This window comes from Daktulosphaira vitifoliae, unplaced genomic scaffold, assembly GCF_025091365.1.
Source record: "Daktulosphaira vitifoliae isolate Bord-2020 unplaced genomic scaffold, ASM2509136v1 Scaffold_5, whole genome shotgun sequence".
In the NCBI taxonomy this organism is placed as follows: Eukaryota; Metazoa; Arthropoda; class Insecta; order Hemiptera; family Phylloxeridae; genus Daktulosphaira; species Daktulosphaira vitifoliae.
The window spans coordinates 15,851,021-15,869,111 of NW_026099576.1; the positions used below are offsets into that span (position 1 = coordinate 15,851,021).

An 18,091-nucleotide genomic window follows, 5' to 3' on the forward strand; every position below is an offset into this window, starting at 1 on the left:
CTAGTATATCCATATGTGCAATGTTTGTTTTTCATGATTGTGGTGACCACATGACAGAGTGGTACATACACAATAGTATACACACAGACTAGTAGTGTACTGCCATATCATATGTTTAATGGTTAAATCGCCGGCTGGCGGCTGCAACTTTATTACTGTGTAAGATTATATATTCTTAATAATTAGGTGTGCTAGAGCACTATGTAAAACTTGTATGATGTTTTAAATACGACAGTAATCCCAAGTCCATAAAAAAATCTGGCAGACGGCCCTCTTAGTTGTAATGAGTAAGAACGAAACGACTCGACATTTCATTAGAACAATATTTTGAACATATTTAATATTATTATATTTAAAAGTTTTATTTTTAATTTAAAAGAAAACTGAGTTCTACATTTCCGTTGTAGGCCGAGTTAGTCAAATTTGAATGGCGCCTCTTCGCATTTATGTTTTATTTATTTACGCCTTCTGATGATAGGCAAATTTCTCGTTTTACATTAGTTGCCTTTTAAATTATGTCATTGACTTTCTTTCAAAGCCATATAACTGTATGACGCAGTATTTTTCATTTAGTTTTATCAAAATTAACCCAATGCAAGCCAATAAATGAGGTGTATTACAAATTCATAGTAAAACTTTTTGTACGTGTTCGCCAATGCATTTCTAGTCACATAAATGTATGTTTTGATATTTTGGATGATCTCTGAGAAGCTTATTGTTGGATGAATGCTTTTTAAAGTAATTTTTATACTATAGTTTTTAAAATTATTTCATATATTAAAAATTGTTACTGTGTAATGATTTCTTCAATATTTATTTTTTTAATTGCTTTTTTAAATATTACCTGCATGCATTTTGTATGTAAATCAAATGGTACAAGTATTTTGTACCGCTGTTTTATTTTATTATGCAATTTATGGATTAACAACAGGCCCGAACATTTAATATTGTAACGAAACCTCTCAATCACCCCCCAAAAATCGTTTTTCATTCATCTGGTCGTACTGACGTCATAAATGAATAAATTAGAGCAATTCAAAACCTTAACAAATCTCAATTAATGTTTTATATTATCGCTTGTTTCTTATAGTTATCTATTAATACTTTATTGTTAAATCGCTAAAATATTCACGTATCAACATCATCATTATAAGTTTAAAATTAGTCAAGTGTTACTAAATAATTTTATTATATATTAATAATATTTTGATGGCTGGTAGCAGAATGACATCAAAATATCAAGTACCCAAATCTTAATGATGTATTTTATTTATTTACCCCTAATCGTTCATACTAATTGGAGAAAAACTTAATTAAATAATGTTTACGTAGAATGTGTTATAAGAAATTATGATGAATATTTTGATGACGGTACCTATGTCCGCAAGTATAAATATTTTTTTAAGTACATTGTTTTAAGATTCGATTGTTCAGTATTTTTGAATGATCAAGTCACTGCTATTTCTTTCGCCAAAATATTGGCTCGTTGCTGTTTTATTCAGTATTATCTCAAAAAATTTACCACGCTCCATATGATCCCTTGTGATTTATTTGTCGAGGAAATAATAGCCTTTAGTATTCGTGTATGTACAGTATAGAAAAAAACCTTCAAATACCTAAGAAATATCGCCTGCCGCTTTTCGGCGTTTCTATTGACTACGTATAGATGTATGTTTGTTATAGTTGGCAGTCTATATTGTATAATAGAAAACCGGTTTTTTGCCCGTTGTCGTAGGGTGGGCTAAGTTCTTTTTATATTTAATGCACAATATTTTTCTGAAAGAAGTCCTAAGCATGCATAACTATTGGATGCTGATTATTAGATCTTATTTTCTGGTCAATTTTTTATAACATTTGTCATTAAACAACGTTATATATAACGTACATATAAACAGACATTTATAATATGTGTATTTTGCATTGAAGTGTATAGTAAAATGCTAATTAAAATTTATTTTTTGAATAGTATTTTATAAAAATAATGAAATATACAATGTCATTTCTCAAAGAGTTAAAAAGCTATAATCGAATACACTAGATCTTAATTACAAAAATATATTGTGTCATAACGATTGCAGAAGAACAGTATTTGTACTTGCAATTATAACAAACGAGTTTGTTTATTTTTAATAATTTTTATTATGTAGTATTGTAATAAGCGTTATAACATAATCCTGAATTTAATAAAAAGGAAATTGATAAAATGAGAATTGTTTAAACCAGTAATACATTTTATTCGCACTTGTATAGTAAAAATAAAAAAAAATGTTATCTTTTTTTTTTATTTATTATTTAAATTGTAGGATCATACAAAATTTGTAAACTAGGTCAGTATTAAGTTATATTTTAAATATTTTTGACGGCAACGAGTTTTCATTATCATTTTGCTTAATTCTGCGAAAGAGATGCTAATACTGATACAACTATGTTATAAATGGATAACGTCTTAAAATACACTTATATTAAGAATTAAGGAAAAATTATATCAATAAATTACTGAAATAATTAAGTGTTACATTGTAGTATAATTTCTCTGTGCCTCTCTTTATTGCTGTGTAATTTTATTTGATTGTTATTAAGTCGTAAATATGTTTTATTTACTTTTACACACATATAATATATGTATTATGTATACATTTGATAATTAATTAATATATTTTTAAATCGTCTTTGTATAACAAAATTTTTTTGTAAAAATACTTTATATATTTAAAATTGATTTTAGATTTCAATATCAATTTAAAATGAAAATTAAAGCTAATAATGAAAAGTATATTATATTTACTTATCTTAAAAGCTTGACTTCATATAATTATTGTTGCTATGTTTTTTGAAATTTAGTATATAGACAATGTTTATCATCTTTTTATTATCAGTGTTTTCTTCTTTTGTAAATTTTTTTTATTGCTAAAATTCATTTATGTTTTAATGATAGCTTAATTTAATAATAATTTTAGTTTTTATAAAATAATGACTAAGCATTAAGATATTTTCAATTTCAAATAATATGCTGTTAAAATTAATTTTAACCTTTATTAAAATGTATTTAAAATATTTTTATTAATTTGTTTTAAAATCATTTTTATAATAATTAATGGTTTATGATGAATCCATTGTTTTGAACACTGTATCACTTGTGAACACAAATTAAGTTTATTCGTTATAAAAGTATTAAAAAAATATATTTTAAACCAATATGCTTTTAAACTAATAATTTTGATTATAAAAATTAATTTATTCCAAAAATAAGTGGTATAACATGTTGATGGTCTATTGATCAACTTCAATACTAACAATTGGTACCGTCAAAACTTGAGGTGGCGAATAAACTTGGGAGTAGTTAAATATCTGTTATCATTCAAGCCGTATTAATCTAAAGCACTAGTAAAATGTTTACTAATTTTGTTAAGAATCACAAAACATTTGTTGACAAAAATTAAATGACAAAATCTGTAAAATATTTAAATGGCCCAAGTATAATCAGCTTACCAAGTTGGTTCATTTGGCAGTACTACGATACCCTAGTAATGTCAGCTTATTAATTATTATGTATTATTTAAAATACACATTTCATTCACATAATTAAAAAAGATAATTTAATAATTATACATAATTAAATATTTTTTTTTAGCCTATACTACAACTAAGTACTGTTATTAATCGCCAATTTATGTTCGATGAAAATATTTTATTACACTTAAGAGGCTCTTATAAAGTTAAACCTGCCAAAAACGCTCCTAAATCAGCTTTTAGTTTATAGGTAGTCGTTCAGTTTCAGACACATTAAAAATAATGTCCAAATAGTAAAAACCCTAAGGAGTAATATTCTACCTGTTTATACCCGTTAAGTCCCAAAATATATTCTTTTCTATATGGTATTTATATCTCATTACATCATAGGTTCCAAGACGTCTTAAATATTTTTTATGTTATTTTGTCCTAAGATGATAATATATAAATTATAAGGTATAATCGACGGGTAAAAAAGCATTAAAATGTAATGATTATAGTCTTATTTAAAGTTTAGTAATTGGATGGGATACAATCAAATTGGAATTATTTTCCAATACTTCGTCTATCAGTTTAATCTATTCTCCACTTAATGTTTTCGCTAAAATTTATGGTGCCTCTTTCACGATTTCGCGTATTATCGCCGTCGTCGAGTGTCCGTATCTGAGTTGTCTAAGTCTCAGTGATTAACGATTGACTTTAATTGTTAAAAATTCTCATATGTTCTTCATGATGTACACCAGTGATAACTGTGTTATCGATGTTGACGACATTAGCACAATAGTTTCTCCTTTAAAATACTGAAAATATCATATCAGCGCTTGGCGTTGGCTTCTAAGATTTACATGGTTACACGATGATGAATTGTCGGAAATTTTGTATGCTTCGCAGTATACTCTTTTGTGTCATCGACCTTACCGAGAACCTTTGTCGTCTCGTACGTAGACTTGTGCACCCTTTTCAAACCTTTAGTTGAGCCCTTTTAATGCGTGCAGTTAAATGCTTTACGTACGTATTCGTGCGCGTGTCTCGTAAATTCCAAGGTCGGATCCACTAGTATTTACGACTGACCATAAAAAAAAAAAACAAAACAAAAAAGGGGGAAAGGAAACCGCCGCCGACGACGACGACATCGAAACGGGACGGTTGTTGTATAAATCGGCAAGTGTTTAGTAAAAAACCTTGAAAAACCCACGATTCTAAAAGTGTTCGGGTGGGTCGTCGGGTGGTTTAAAGTTGCAGACGGCTCTGTAGGCACGTGTATATTTTAAAGGCGCCATTTCAAATATCGTTACAAAATTTTATGCGATTCCGTCAAATCGCTGTCAACGACGTCACCATGTTATCCCTCACTAAATTTCCCCTCTATTTTTTTTTTTATTATATTACGGTAATCCCTTGGTTCTAAAAAAGTTATTATTCACGTGCTACGAAAAACGCCAGCCTTACACGAATAATTCTTTCTCGAGTCGAACTGTTGACCATGAGATAATTTTGACAGGATCTTTTTTACATCGATAACTAGTATAATTAAATTATTTACCATATTTACTATGACGTATCTGTACTGCACTACTAACACGGGTGTATTTTTACTGTGCGCATACAACAACCGCATTCTAAAAAATGAAATATGAGGTGTATGTGTGAGTTGACTTGTATATGCAAGGTGTTATTGTTGGCGACGGTCAATTTATAGCTTATTACATTTCCGAGAAAATCATAAAACCTACCGATTATGTTTAAAGTTGCAGTTTACAGAATAATAGAGTATTGAACACTGTATCGAAAGTATTAAACAATATGTTTTTTAAGTACGACTGCTGATGTTAATAAATTATTATGTTTATAGTATTCTTATCGATTGAAAAATAAAGATTACAATGTGAAAAGTTATTTTTTTTCGATCAAATTATTTTTGTTACATCTTTAAAATTTACCGAACAGCATGGTTATTCTTTTCTTGTTTTTCCCAATTAAAAAACCTGAGGTACACTATTTTCTTGTCATTTTGAATAGTTTATGTATAAATGTATATGAAATATTATCTATTTTACTTGAGTTTTAAAAGTCTGATTTGATTCATTTATTATTTTATCCGTACTATTTTAATATTATACAACACTTAGTCAAATTAGTAAAATGGGTAGTTTTTCTTACAATCAATGTATTTTGTATATAAAGGCGTTAAAAATGATTTTATTTCATATTTTCTATATTCCATTAAATGTCTTATGGTGAGTTTTCGCCCATACCTAAGAGTTATGAAATGATAGTAAAAATTAATTATGGTTTTATAAAACCTATAAATATGCAAAAAAAAGAAAAACGACACACTTTCTGTGAGAGAAATGCATTGGGAAAATTATGTAGTCGAATTTTTAAAAATAGAATATTTCAGCTTCAAATTTTGATTCGAATTCTAAATAAGAGTTTAACTTTATTTTTATTTAAACCTAACCTACCGTATATTATAAGGTGCTCTTAAAAATGATGCATAAAAACGTGATCTAGTTCATATAGTTTACTGATTATCCATATAAAAGTTATAAAAACGTAGTAAAACTGAAAAAAAAAACAGAATTGAAAGTTTTTATTAACGTTTAGTATAACATAAATATAAAATGTACGAGAGATATAGTATAGTCTATTGTAATTTCTTAATATTTCTACATATTAATATGCATTCTATTGTATTGATTTTTAGAATTTATTCAGAAATAAATTAAATGAATTAATAAAAACCATTCATACGCAACAATATTCGAATTTAATTACTATTAACATTTTATTGTAACATTTAATTGGTTCAGTTTTTTTTTTGTATTATAAAAAATGGCAATATTATTAAAAGAAATAGTTGATAATTTATTTTCATTTTATTTGATTAATGTTGCAATATTAAAAAAAAAGTTTATTAGTGTTTGATAATCCATTTAGGTTTGTGTAGATCATTTAGAAAATTATTATATAAACTGTTAGTAAATAAAACGAAAATAACTTTTTTTGGTTCACAAATGATATTGAATTTTGCCCTTTTATGATAGTTAACGTATTCTTGACCTATGCATTACAATATATATTTATTTAATTACAAATGACGTATTAAATTTTAGAAATTAATTTTTTTAAATTAGATATTTAAAACATAAACGCTGAAAAAATATTTATTACTTTGTATAAAAGGTTTGCATTTTTAATAATTAGCTTGTTTTGCTAACTTAACTGTATACCAATGATAATTAGGTAGTGTTTTTTAAAAATTAGCTAAATTACGTTTTGATATGTATGATGCATCAATTCTATTTTAAATATTATAAACAAGTTTTGCTATTATTGATATTTAATTTCTATTTAACTTGTTTTTTAGTAATATGTTTGTTTCAACTTTTAAATTAAATACGAGATTCATTTGATGTTATCATTGTACAGAATAGTTGTCAGAACTGTGTCAAAAATTAACTTTCTGAACAATTTTTACTAAAACCGTTTTTCGTGCATCGGAGCAAGTCGCATTTAATTAAATTTTATTGACTCACTATGTTCACAAGTATTAAGTCTATTGCTCGAAAATTGAGTATTGTATAAAACATTTTTATTAATGTGTTTGTTTTTTAAATATATTACTACATTACGTCTATATTATTAATTTATGTTTTAAATTCCATACACTCGATTTATAAACGCATCACATTTCTTGAAGTCGTACGTGTTTTAATGATTACCTTTAACTCAGTGATATATTTTAAACAGGTGTAAAAGTTATTACTTACATCAATTATTGATGTACCTATATTTGGTGTATATCGTCTGTAATTTTTGATGAAATTGTCTAAAGAAGAAAAAAATAACATAATGTATGTAATTTTTCATGTTATCTTTTATTAATTGACCTATACCATCGGTGTCATTTCATTGATATATATAAACGTGTAATATATTTTGTAAAATATATTTTTTATAAAAATTCTTTGGTCAATTATAACGAGACATAATCTCTTGTAATATATAGTTGGTATTAAATCACAGTGTATTTAAGATATGTGACGTATTTCTTGCTGTTGGTGAAAGTCAGTTGGGCGATCGCCCCAAAATGATATAATTTTCTATTAATGAACAATAGTATGAATTGGTTCATTTTTTTTTTTTTTTTCATAAATGTTCTGAGATTGTAATATCGGCCACCACTATTCTAAATAAAATTTGTGAAAAATTGAGTTTTATATTGTCTATAACCGTGTGTAGATCCTTTTTCTTACTAGTTACCATACAACGAAGCATACTATACAAAGAAATAATTGCTCCTTGTGAAACCCCTTTTTTGTGACAAGCTCTATGTGTCATTCTACAGGGTGCTCACCAGAAAACTCGTTAGTTGGTAAACAGTAGCTCAACCAAAGTGATATGAGGGTTATAACGCCTTCTTCCCAAATAATTATCAGTGTTTGAATTTTTTTTTATGTAAGGAATAAAAAAAGGTTATAAAAAAAAATGTTGTAGGGGGCCGCTACACATTAGTACCTGGGCGATAAACTTTTAGATAAGTCTCTGTTTAAGAGAAAATTATGCATTTATGATACTGAGTATCATTTGATTTTGCAATAGTTTAACGATTTAGATTTTAAAATATTTCAATTTATGTATGTGTAAATGTTTATTGATGATAATTAGCAGTAAAAAAATATTTAGTAATATCAAAAAAATTGTACTATTGTGTTATAGCGCTGACATTATTCTCAAATGACAATGCCAAAATTTTATATTTGTAAGATAGTCTTATTATAATCATCAGTTTTATTAGAGCTGTTATAATTTAAAAACGTGCAATGAAAACTAATCAAAAGTTTGTTCGTATAGTAAATTTTTGCACACATTTAGATTTTTTTGGTGTACGGTTATTATTCAAATATTATGACAATTTTAGTAATGTGTAGGTGAAAATGTTTGTATTTTATTTTTATCGTCATTTTAAGTTATAATTAAAAATATAATCGACGTACAATGCGATTTTAGTTAAAAAAAAATTATGTGTGGATGAATAATTTCCTATTATAAGTAAAATTACAGGGGTGGCTGGTTTCCGCGTCCTATGTCGCAAAAACCTGTTGTTTATTAACTCCGATCCATTTTTAAACATCGTGTTTTGTTATTATTATTATTTATGATCAAATATAGATGTTTATATAGTAATAATTCTTTGTTCGTTTTTTGTGCGGCCTATAACTGCGACGTACGATTCGCATAAATCGAATATCAGTTGATGAATTGTAAATGTATTATATTGTTTCGACCGGAAGTTTNTATTCATTTATATACATTATTTCGTTTTCTAGAACAATAAAATATTATTAGATTTATTGAAAAATGTATTTTGTGTTATTAACAAAATATTAAGCTCTATATTTTGTTTATTGTTTTATTTATTTTGAGATCCATGTTGGCTAATATTTACTTGTTTGCGTTAAACACTGACGACGTAGCTGCCCACTACAAACCATCATTGGTTATTTTGAATATTGTATTGAATAATTGAAATTTTTTTAATTTTAAATGATTAATTTTAGAATTATTCATTCCAAAAATATCTTCATGTAAAATATAAAAATAATATTGCAGTACGATTATGAAGGGGTGGCTGGTTTCCGCGTCCTATGTCGCAAAAACCTGTTGTTTATTAACTCCGATCCATTTTTAAACATCGTGTTTTGTTATTATTATTATTTATGATCAAATATAGATGTTTATATAGTAATAATTCTTTGTTCGTTTTTTGTGCGGCCTATAACTGCGACGTACGATTCGCATAAATCGAATATCAGTTGATGAATTGTAAATGTATTATATTGTTTCGACCGGAAGTTTCTCAAAGGGTTACAATGTGGCTCAGAGTTTTTAATTAAAAACTTTTAATTGTCTTATAATAGTTAAAAAAAAAAACAAGTGGCTATAATAAAATATAAGTAAATTGTGTGTGCGCGCGTAACGGCGTATATATGTATATACAGTCAGTGACCGATATTAGCCTTGTACGCTAAGGTTACTTGCGTACGTTTGTAGTATGATCACCTGTATTTGGGGCCCCCGGACCTGATATATGTAAATGAAACGTTTTTCTTTTATAGCACTTAACGTATTGCAATCAATACTTTATCTCTGACTTGGTCTCAAGAGGTTGGTAATATTTTTGCATAACTTTTCGCCTAAAATATAAACAATGACTGTTTTTTTTAGAATAAGATAAATTTATTAGTGTTCATGAAAGTTCATTGAGGCAAACTGAGAAATTTACAGTTAAGACATTGCGCATTCCATTCCAAAATTGAACGAGTTCCTTTCATTTGTCTCTCGTTTAAGAATTAGGCGATAGGCGACGGTTAAGTGTATTCAACTCCATTTCAAAAAACGTCAATTCATAATAATAATTGTCTCTTCTATCTTTGTGTATGACTAACGAGAGTCTAGAAGATTATACGAATCGTTTTAAAACAGTTTTGTATGTTTAAAGATTAACTGATTGAAAAATTGCGTGTTTAGAAAACTAGGAAAATGTTCCCTAAATTGATGTTATTTCATTTGTAAGTGCTAAACACACATGGAAACCACACTAAAAAAATTCTCACTTTTTTCGGTCCTACACATAGATTATTGGTATTTTAAACATTACATTTTTATTTGCATAATTATATATACTAACCGAGTACACAAATTGTGGCTTAATCGTTTTTACAACTATCAAATAATCTTAAGGTATGTATTGAGTGTATTTTATTTTAATCTAAATAATTTTCAGTTACATGGCATGCAATAATTTTTCTACAATTTTTGGATGTTAAAAATATTTCACAACAGGTCTTAGATGCAAATATTTCAAAATGATTTTTAATAAAATTTTTTAAAAGCATACCTTATGCATGTATTTATAATTTTATTTTAAAATATTTGAAATGAGTTGTAACTTATACCATACTTAACTTAATCAAAATATCAAATCACATTTACATTTTATGAACGACATATGAATCATGCTTTATTATGTAGTACTAAAAAAAAACTTATATTTTACATACAATGAAATATGAATATATTTGCGGTTTGATATATTTGCATTTCAAATCGAAGATGTATAGGGCAATCGTTTGGCCATGATCTTACTGACTCGCGAAACAGCAACAAAGCAACTGTATCACATATTTTGACTACTGTAGTAACTGTAATGACAATTGGGGAGCTAGTTATTAGCTTATATGAGTACAAAAATAGTACTTTTGTTAACAATTCATAGCGTTATTTTGATGTAAACCAGTATTAACCGTCATTAAAAAAAAACTATCAATAAAAATATCTAAAAAGTAAATTTGCGATCCTACAAAAGAGTAGGCCTTGAGACGTGTTGTTTGAACAAAGATCACATGAATTAAGTCATGATGAACTTACAAGGGTGTTTTATTTTTTGGTTTCGCTTGTTGGCTGCCGCAGAATAATGTAGGTCTTTGAATCTGTAATTCCGACAATGGCCTTGAGAGAAATATCGCTGTAGCGATGGAAACGTTTGGTTTCTGAACTAAGTATAAAATTAACTCTAAATTAAGGCGTTGCGAATTATACACACACGTCTTATGCGCGGCTTTGAAAAATTACTTTCCTTTTCATTATTTATACTCCTAAATGATTAAGTAGCACATCTAACACTGTATAACAGGACATCAAATGGCTTAAAATAAAACTTCAATGAAAGAATTAAAAAATACCATGGGCGCGTTTGGACTAGTGTTTTTTTAACAGCAAGTCAATGAATACCATAGACAAAAATGAAAGTACGAACCTACATACGTCTAATAGTCTTATGATGTACTTATATTTAAAATTTTTTTTTTTTTTAATTTGATAAGAGATTGAAAATTGAAAAACAAAAAAGTCGCTTGTATTAATACATATATAATTCAAATTTTTTTTTTGATCATTCAGAAAACTTGCAAAACTAAGATACTCGTACCGTTTTATTATAAACGATGATGTTATTATGTGTCACAAATAATTATTATCAGGATCACTAACCTGTTCTCAGTTTTGAAAAAATAAAAAAAATAGTGTTACGTCTGCACATTTTAGATTATGATGAAAAATTTAGTAAAAAATTATATCATAGGTGTTAGAATGAAGCTGAACAAAATTGAACTATCCCCACTTAAAATAATATATTTTACAGTTATATTTATAGTTTAAATTAAACAATATATAAAACTAAATATTTTTATGAATTTTTTTTTGTAGAGGAACTGAGTGTTATCTTTGAAACCTTTATAATTTTATCAGTGTTACTTATAAATCAGTAAATAAGAAAGAAAAAATTCACACTTTATGTTAATCTTCAAATAGTAAATAAACTTTTGTTAACTGAGTTAAGTTAATAACTCATCGCTTTAATTTTTAACTTCATTAGTTAAATTTTTTATTTTTAATTTATTGGTATTGATCCTACTTCATTTAACTCGAATCAATTATTTCCATTAACTTGACCATCTTTGGATATATAATAAATAAATGAGAAGAATTCTACTTTATACATATGACGAGTTAGCTAAATCAATGATATCGTAAGTTTCATTTTGTTTAAAGTACTTATTCATAAAGTTTCCCCTGAAATGTTCCTGTACTTAAAAATTAATTTGAAATATAATGGGTAATGTTTGCATGCATATATTTTATCGTTTATTGAATGGTTACAAAATTCTGTAGTTTTACTTGTTTTCTGTCATGACATAAAAAGTCGTAATAAATTAGGTGTACAAAAACTTGTCCAAACTATAAATTATTACATTTATTTATTCGTAAATTTAAAACTCTTTGTGTTGAATTTCTCGGCCTTGTCTTCTATACTCGTTCCCTGAGAAAAAGATATCTTATGATGTATCATAGTGAAGTTAAACAAAATTATTCTATGACTGCTCCAAAATTTCATAAAAATTTCAACATTAGTGAAAACTACATAATTTGCATTTTTAGTCTAGCTTTGTTTTGAAATGTGTATTTTTTTTAATTTTAGGTATTTTAATTTAGCCAGGAAAGAAACGATTAATAAGTAAATACATTTTTTGGCTAATTTTTAAAATATTAATTCTCACTAAAAAAATAATGTTAAGTAATAAAAAATATTCATAGGTCTATTTTTCGTTATGGTTTTTTTGTTTAACTTATTCATAATGTATCATAAGAGAAACTAGACGCCAAGTAGACAACTTACAAGTATCTTACACACGTCATATTCTTTACTATCATAAAAATAAATTTACGATTATTCTATTGCATATTTTTACATAATTTTATTGCACAAAAAACCTTATCCGTGACCATCAAATATATGCTGCGTCTACTTAATTATTTGGTTTTTAACTGATGAGAAATAAATTACATCAATCTCACATGCAGTCTTTATTAGCATTGCTTACTTTATGTGTAGTTGATTATAAACACATTTGCAATTCATTGTTTTTATACACATGTATTTAACACGTAATGAATTATGAACATTAATCTTACGGAGAATTTATAAAGTAAATGTTATGCTCAATAAGTCACATTTTCTATTAATAAAATGAAAAATCATACTACAATACATTATTATAAAACTAATATTTTCTCAGCTTAACATAAATGGCAAAAATATTCGGTTGACAGAAGTTACATTTTTAATTTTTATTAATTTTTGTACATTTTTTTATTTTTAGCTTCGATTTGAGTTATTATTTTATTTGACTAAAAACTAAATCTTCATTCTACGTTTAATATATAATTATAAAGTTAAGTACTTTTTTTTTATTAATGTCCATTTGAGATGAAAATAAAAGCAATGACCCTAGTTCTCTTTGACAATTAAACGGATGTAGATAGAAACAACCGTATGTATTTATATCACTAAACCTTCAAAAGACATCATTTTATCTTAGTGGAGTCAGAGTCATCAAGGACGAAACTATGAATTCTGTCTTGATACTTCATCATTTAATTAATATTATATATTTCTGTTTTGCTTTGTTTATATATTTCCTTTTAAATATATAAATAACAATGAAAGTCTATAATATGTTATGATCTGAGGTAATTTGTAAATAGGGATTATGGAATCTCTGGTGGTTTCTAAAGGAATTTATTCATAGAGAGGTTGGCCAACGATTAAAACTAGTGAAAAAAATGTTAGTTACACTCCAACTGATACCAGCTGAATTTGAAACGGCTCTATCGTTTACAATTTGTGAAAACAATAACTTTATAGTGTGTTCTTTGTGATCAATAAAAACTTGTGAACTCCGTTAAGGTTTAAATAACGTGAATAGTTTTTAAGTTCATATGATTGTTCGGAGGAAATGAATTAAAAGTCGTAAAAAGCTACTAGCTATTTTCTCCATTCGTTTGTTTATAGTTTATAGGGGTGACCGAGTATGAAAGAGCAGCATATATTCTGCGACAACAGCAGAGGTTTATGATCCGAATTAATAGAGATCGAATCTTCTTAAAAAAAAAAAACATTTTCGATCGAGTGATTTGAGAGTCATAAAGGCAAGTTTATGTTTTTGTGTAGAAGATAATTATTATTTTTACTTGTGGTGGAAACTTCTCTACATAAAATGATCATGTTCATTCCTCCTGTTGCATGTAGAAATAATGAATCGCAATAAATCATGACAACCTTTTTTTTTAAGATCGTTCTCAGAGATAAAGCCGTTTTCGTCACGTGTTTTCCGAAATTTATGGGACCTACCCCAGTACAACCAGTTACACAGCAACCCTAAGTACGATCAGTTAATTTATCACCATTTGAATTCTAAACGTAAATAATAATTATATCTTACAAATACTAGTTTTTAGCTAATTAAATTTTTTACATTATTATTTTTAAAATATAGTTGAAATTATGAATAACTTAGTTCTAGAAATTGTTGTTTCATTTATTTAGTAAAAAAAATAAATAATGCATTTACTAGTTTTATCTGATTATTGTTATTTACTTTGAAAAGTACTTAAAAACAGTTTTTTCGTTTAACCGTATTTAATTAAAAATTTGTTTTTATTAGTGTGCCAAATTTTTCTATTATCGGATTTAAAATTTCAACTTTTTGATTTCTTAAGAAAAGAAATAAATAGAATAGTGTATTTTCGAGAACTGAACAAAAGCATAAAATATTCATTTGTTCATTCCACTAAATATGTGGTTCTGATGATGTTTTTTTTTTTTTTTTTAAATTATTAATACCGCAAAATCACTAATCAATATAAGATTTAAATCGTTTACTGAGGTGTGTAATATGAATGTACAATTATACCTTATTATTAATATATGTACGAGGCGCCAAATTACACTGGTAACGAAGTTCATTCTGTGGGACAATGTAAAAGTAGGCTAGTTGGTGATATTATGTTTTTAGATTGTTACTGACCGGTGCGAACACCTGGACGTGTCGCCATAGTTATAGTTACTTGTGGCAAATTCTATGAAAGAATTCGCGAGTTCCTTTTAATAGCAATTTAAAGAAAACCCGCTGGTCTGGAAGGGCCTATTGATAAAAATGACAATATATTTATTTGATTAAACATTTTTCTTTTTTTCGGGCAATAAATCTTTAAGATAAACGCCCTCCTCAATTCTTATTCAAACGAAAACCGCGGTGTATTTAATTTTGATTTGTGCAAGTTTTATAGAATGTAACAATACCCCGGTGATTGTTAAAAACGTACATTGTACTTCCGTTGTTCGCATTCACGTAAAGGAATTTCGTTGTATAAAAACCAGTTTAATCAGTAGAGTTTGGGATAATATGTTAATACTTGATATTCGACTATGCAATGCTATTTTATTAGATTTCGGTTGCCTCAAACATTTTTTTAAATTAGAATTAATGAAATTTTCATTTAAACTTGCAGATATACACTTTTAATTCATATTATTCAAGCGTAAGGAAATAGTTTCTCATAAATTTAACTTTTATCTGTTGAAGTAAAAAATAATTTACAATGTTATTTTATAAAGTGGGCAGCAAAATAATTTGAAAGTTATAAAGCATCCGTTTATTTTTTCTTCAGAGTTAATTTCTAATAATATTTTTGTCTTTGTTTTATTTTAAAAAGTTAAATAAAATGTATCACTGTTATTGAATTTTGTTTTGTATTTTATAGTTTTTTGACGATTAAACCTAAATCTTTTTATTTCTATAGTTTCCTACAGTAAAACATAGAGGAGGTTTATGAAACCTTTGTTTGTCAAAATTAATGATCAAAAACCTCTGATTGTTTATCCGTTAACGTATACGATTATAAGAATATTAGTTATTCCGGCTAATGACCTTGGCCAATTGTCTGAGATAATATATGTCTCAAGGACCTGTTTCGTTTGAGAACCCCTACGCGGTTAGTTATTGCAATTAATAAAAAAACGCAACACAAAAAACTGGGCCGACCGGTCGTACAATTATTGTAGTGGGGAGTGAATAGCGTATCGATGGGGTAACGCGGGTACGCTATATGCAAAATTGAATGGAAATCCCTCTCTCTTTTTATCCATTTGTCTAGGTTTTGTATGCGCCTGGCAGACCGGTTGTTGGCGGTGGTCGGCGGCGTGACCTGTCGCTCTGCGACATTGCCGAAAAGGCTACGCGGGGGTGGTGCGGGGGACGAGGAAGGGGTCTGTTTCTGCATTCCTCAGAACTGATCCAGTTATACCGTAAAGCTTCTTTCTATTGATCTGTATCATGCCACTCCTTGCGATTTTAGTATAAATTATCATTAAAGTCATAGAGGTTTTATCAACTGACTTAGTGATTGCGACCAGTACTAAAAATTTAAGTTTTACAGTCTAACAATAATCGTTTCCTTCTAATCAGTCATATTTTAGATCAATTAAAATTATTATTATCTGTTAATGAAAGTTGAACTATTGAAGTTCATAATAAAATTTAAAATCCGTGAAGATCGTTGTCCGGTTAAAAGTATTAAAACTTGTAGGGTTTTAAAATTTAAGAACAGTTGTTGTGTGTCGGTGGCATTAAAAAACGGAACATTTACAGAACATGTTGGTTTTATCGTCATTTAATGGCAATTCTTCCTACCAAAATGACGTATTTAAATGAAATCTATGAGGTTGTCCAGAATAATAAAACATTTTAATGGAGCACATAAACGCAAGTCATAATTTTAAGAATAAAAAAAATCTCATTCATGAAACTTGTGCCTCAAGGGAATATTTATAATGAAATTGATATGATTTTTATAGATTTCTCATTTCAGCAATTATACATATATTCTTATTAATTAAATAAAATTTACTATCAATAAATTAATGACCCTAAAATATATGCTTGCATATTTTTCTTTAATGTTGATAATCGGAGACTTGGTAAGACAATTTATGTAGGTTGTTTTTCAGATTAATTCAAGATCCTATTTTGTAGTTTTGTATAGAGCTTTAATTTTTTCAATGAGAAATTTACTGGATACGCCATTGTGTATTGAAGATAATATCTAAAAAATCGTGTCGTGCATTCAACACAATAGTGATTTAAAGAGACGACACTTACAGTTAAATACATTTATTTATTTATTTAAAATTATTCTACTAGTATAATGTACCGGATGTATATATATATATACATGCCAATACCAACTGAAAACAATTGTGGTTACAACGATCTAGATCGTGCGTTTATTATAATTTGGAATTAAAAATACTATTTATTAAATTTATAAAATTTACATTTGAATGAATTATCATTGTAATTGAGAAGTCGTTTATTCACTACTATTAACTATATTTTAAATCACTTATAGACGGAATGTCGGGGTAACATGACTCACGATTTGCTAATTTTATTGAATTTGTTCACCTAAGAATTCAATATGTGTTTACATGTTGCGATTTGTAGCAATCTAACCTAATAACTTTTTCGTTCGTCTCGTATAAAAATATTGATATTCGCGATATCCCGTGGTGATATTGCATCCGTCAAAGGAACGTTATCTGCGCATTCCTAGCCTGAAGCCAAAAGTATTAAAGGTGTCACGATAATAACCACGATTGGTCGTTATCTCGCAGTTCTTTTGTTTTTTTTTTTTATAAATATATAATATAATTCCAAAGAAGTTGACAATAGCGTGTGTGGTATTAAAAAAAAATATCCACCATAGTTATTGTCTATGTATTTACACCTATGTATTTGACCTCATATAATAAAATTAAAAAAGTTCAGCGGTGTGTTACGATCGCAAATGTCTTTAGTTGGTTTTTCTATAGTTGTAGATTTATCGTCCGAGTTCTACTACATAACGTGATCATTGAACATTAGAGTCATGTGTAGTATACACTAACTACTATCCATTGCACGTCAAAAGAATCCCAATCAAATTTCATCAAACCAAATATTATATAATTCAATAAGTGTTGTAAACTTACATAATTAACGGTTATTATAATTTTGGTAGGTTTATTTTTTTCAAGTTACATCATAAACGTTTTATGATGAAATGATGACCTAACAACAGTATAGAATCAAGTAAATCTTGCTGTTTCGTCTCGTGTACAGTTGTTTCATTCAAA

The 18,091-nt window shown here is 27.4% G+C and overlaps 1 protein-coding gene across 2 annotated transcripts in view; it reads left to right on the forward strand.

Moving 5' to 3' along the window:
• LOC126908074 (tRNA dimethylallyltransferase) overlaps positions 1 to 18,091 on the forward strand; it is a 52,839-nt gene that overhangs the window by 2,679 nt on the left and 32,069 nt on the right. The window contains exon 1 of one of the 2 annotated variants that reach the window (XM_050689920.1): positions 3,232 to 3,524. The exons of the other annotated variant lie outside the window; for it this stretch is intronic. Within the exon in view, the coding sequence (XP_050545877.1) occupies positions 3,441 to 3,524 (84 nt within the window). The 5' untranslated portion in view covers positions 3,232 to 3,440. Of the gene's footprint in view, positions 1 to 3,231; positions 3,525 to 18,091 lie in introns of those variants that run through there. 2 annotated transcript variants of the gene reach the window in all.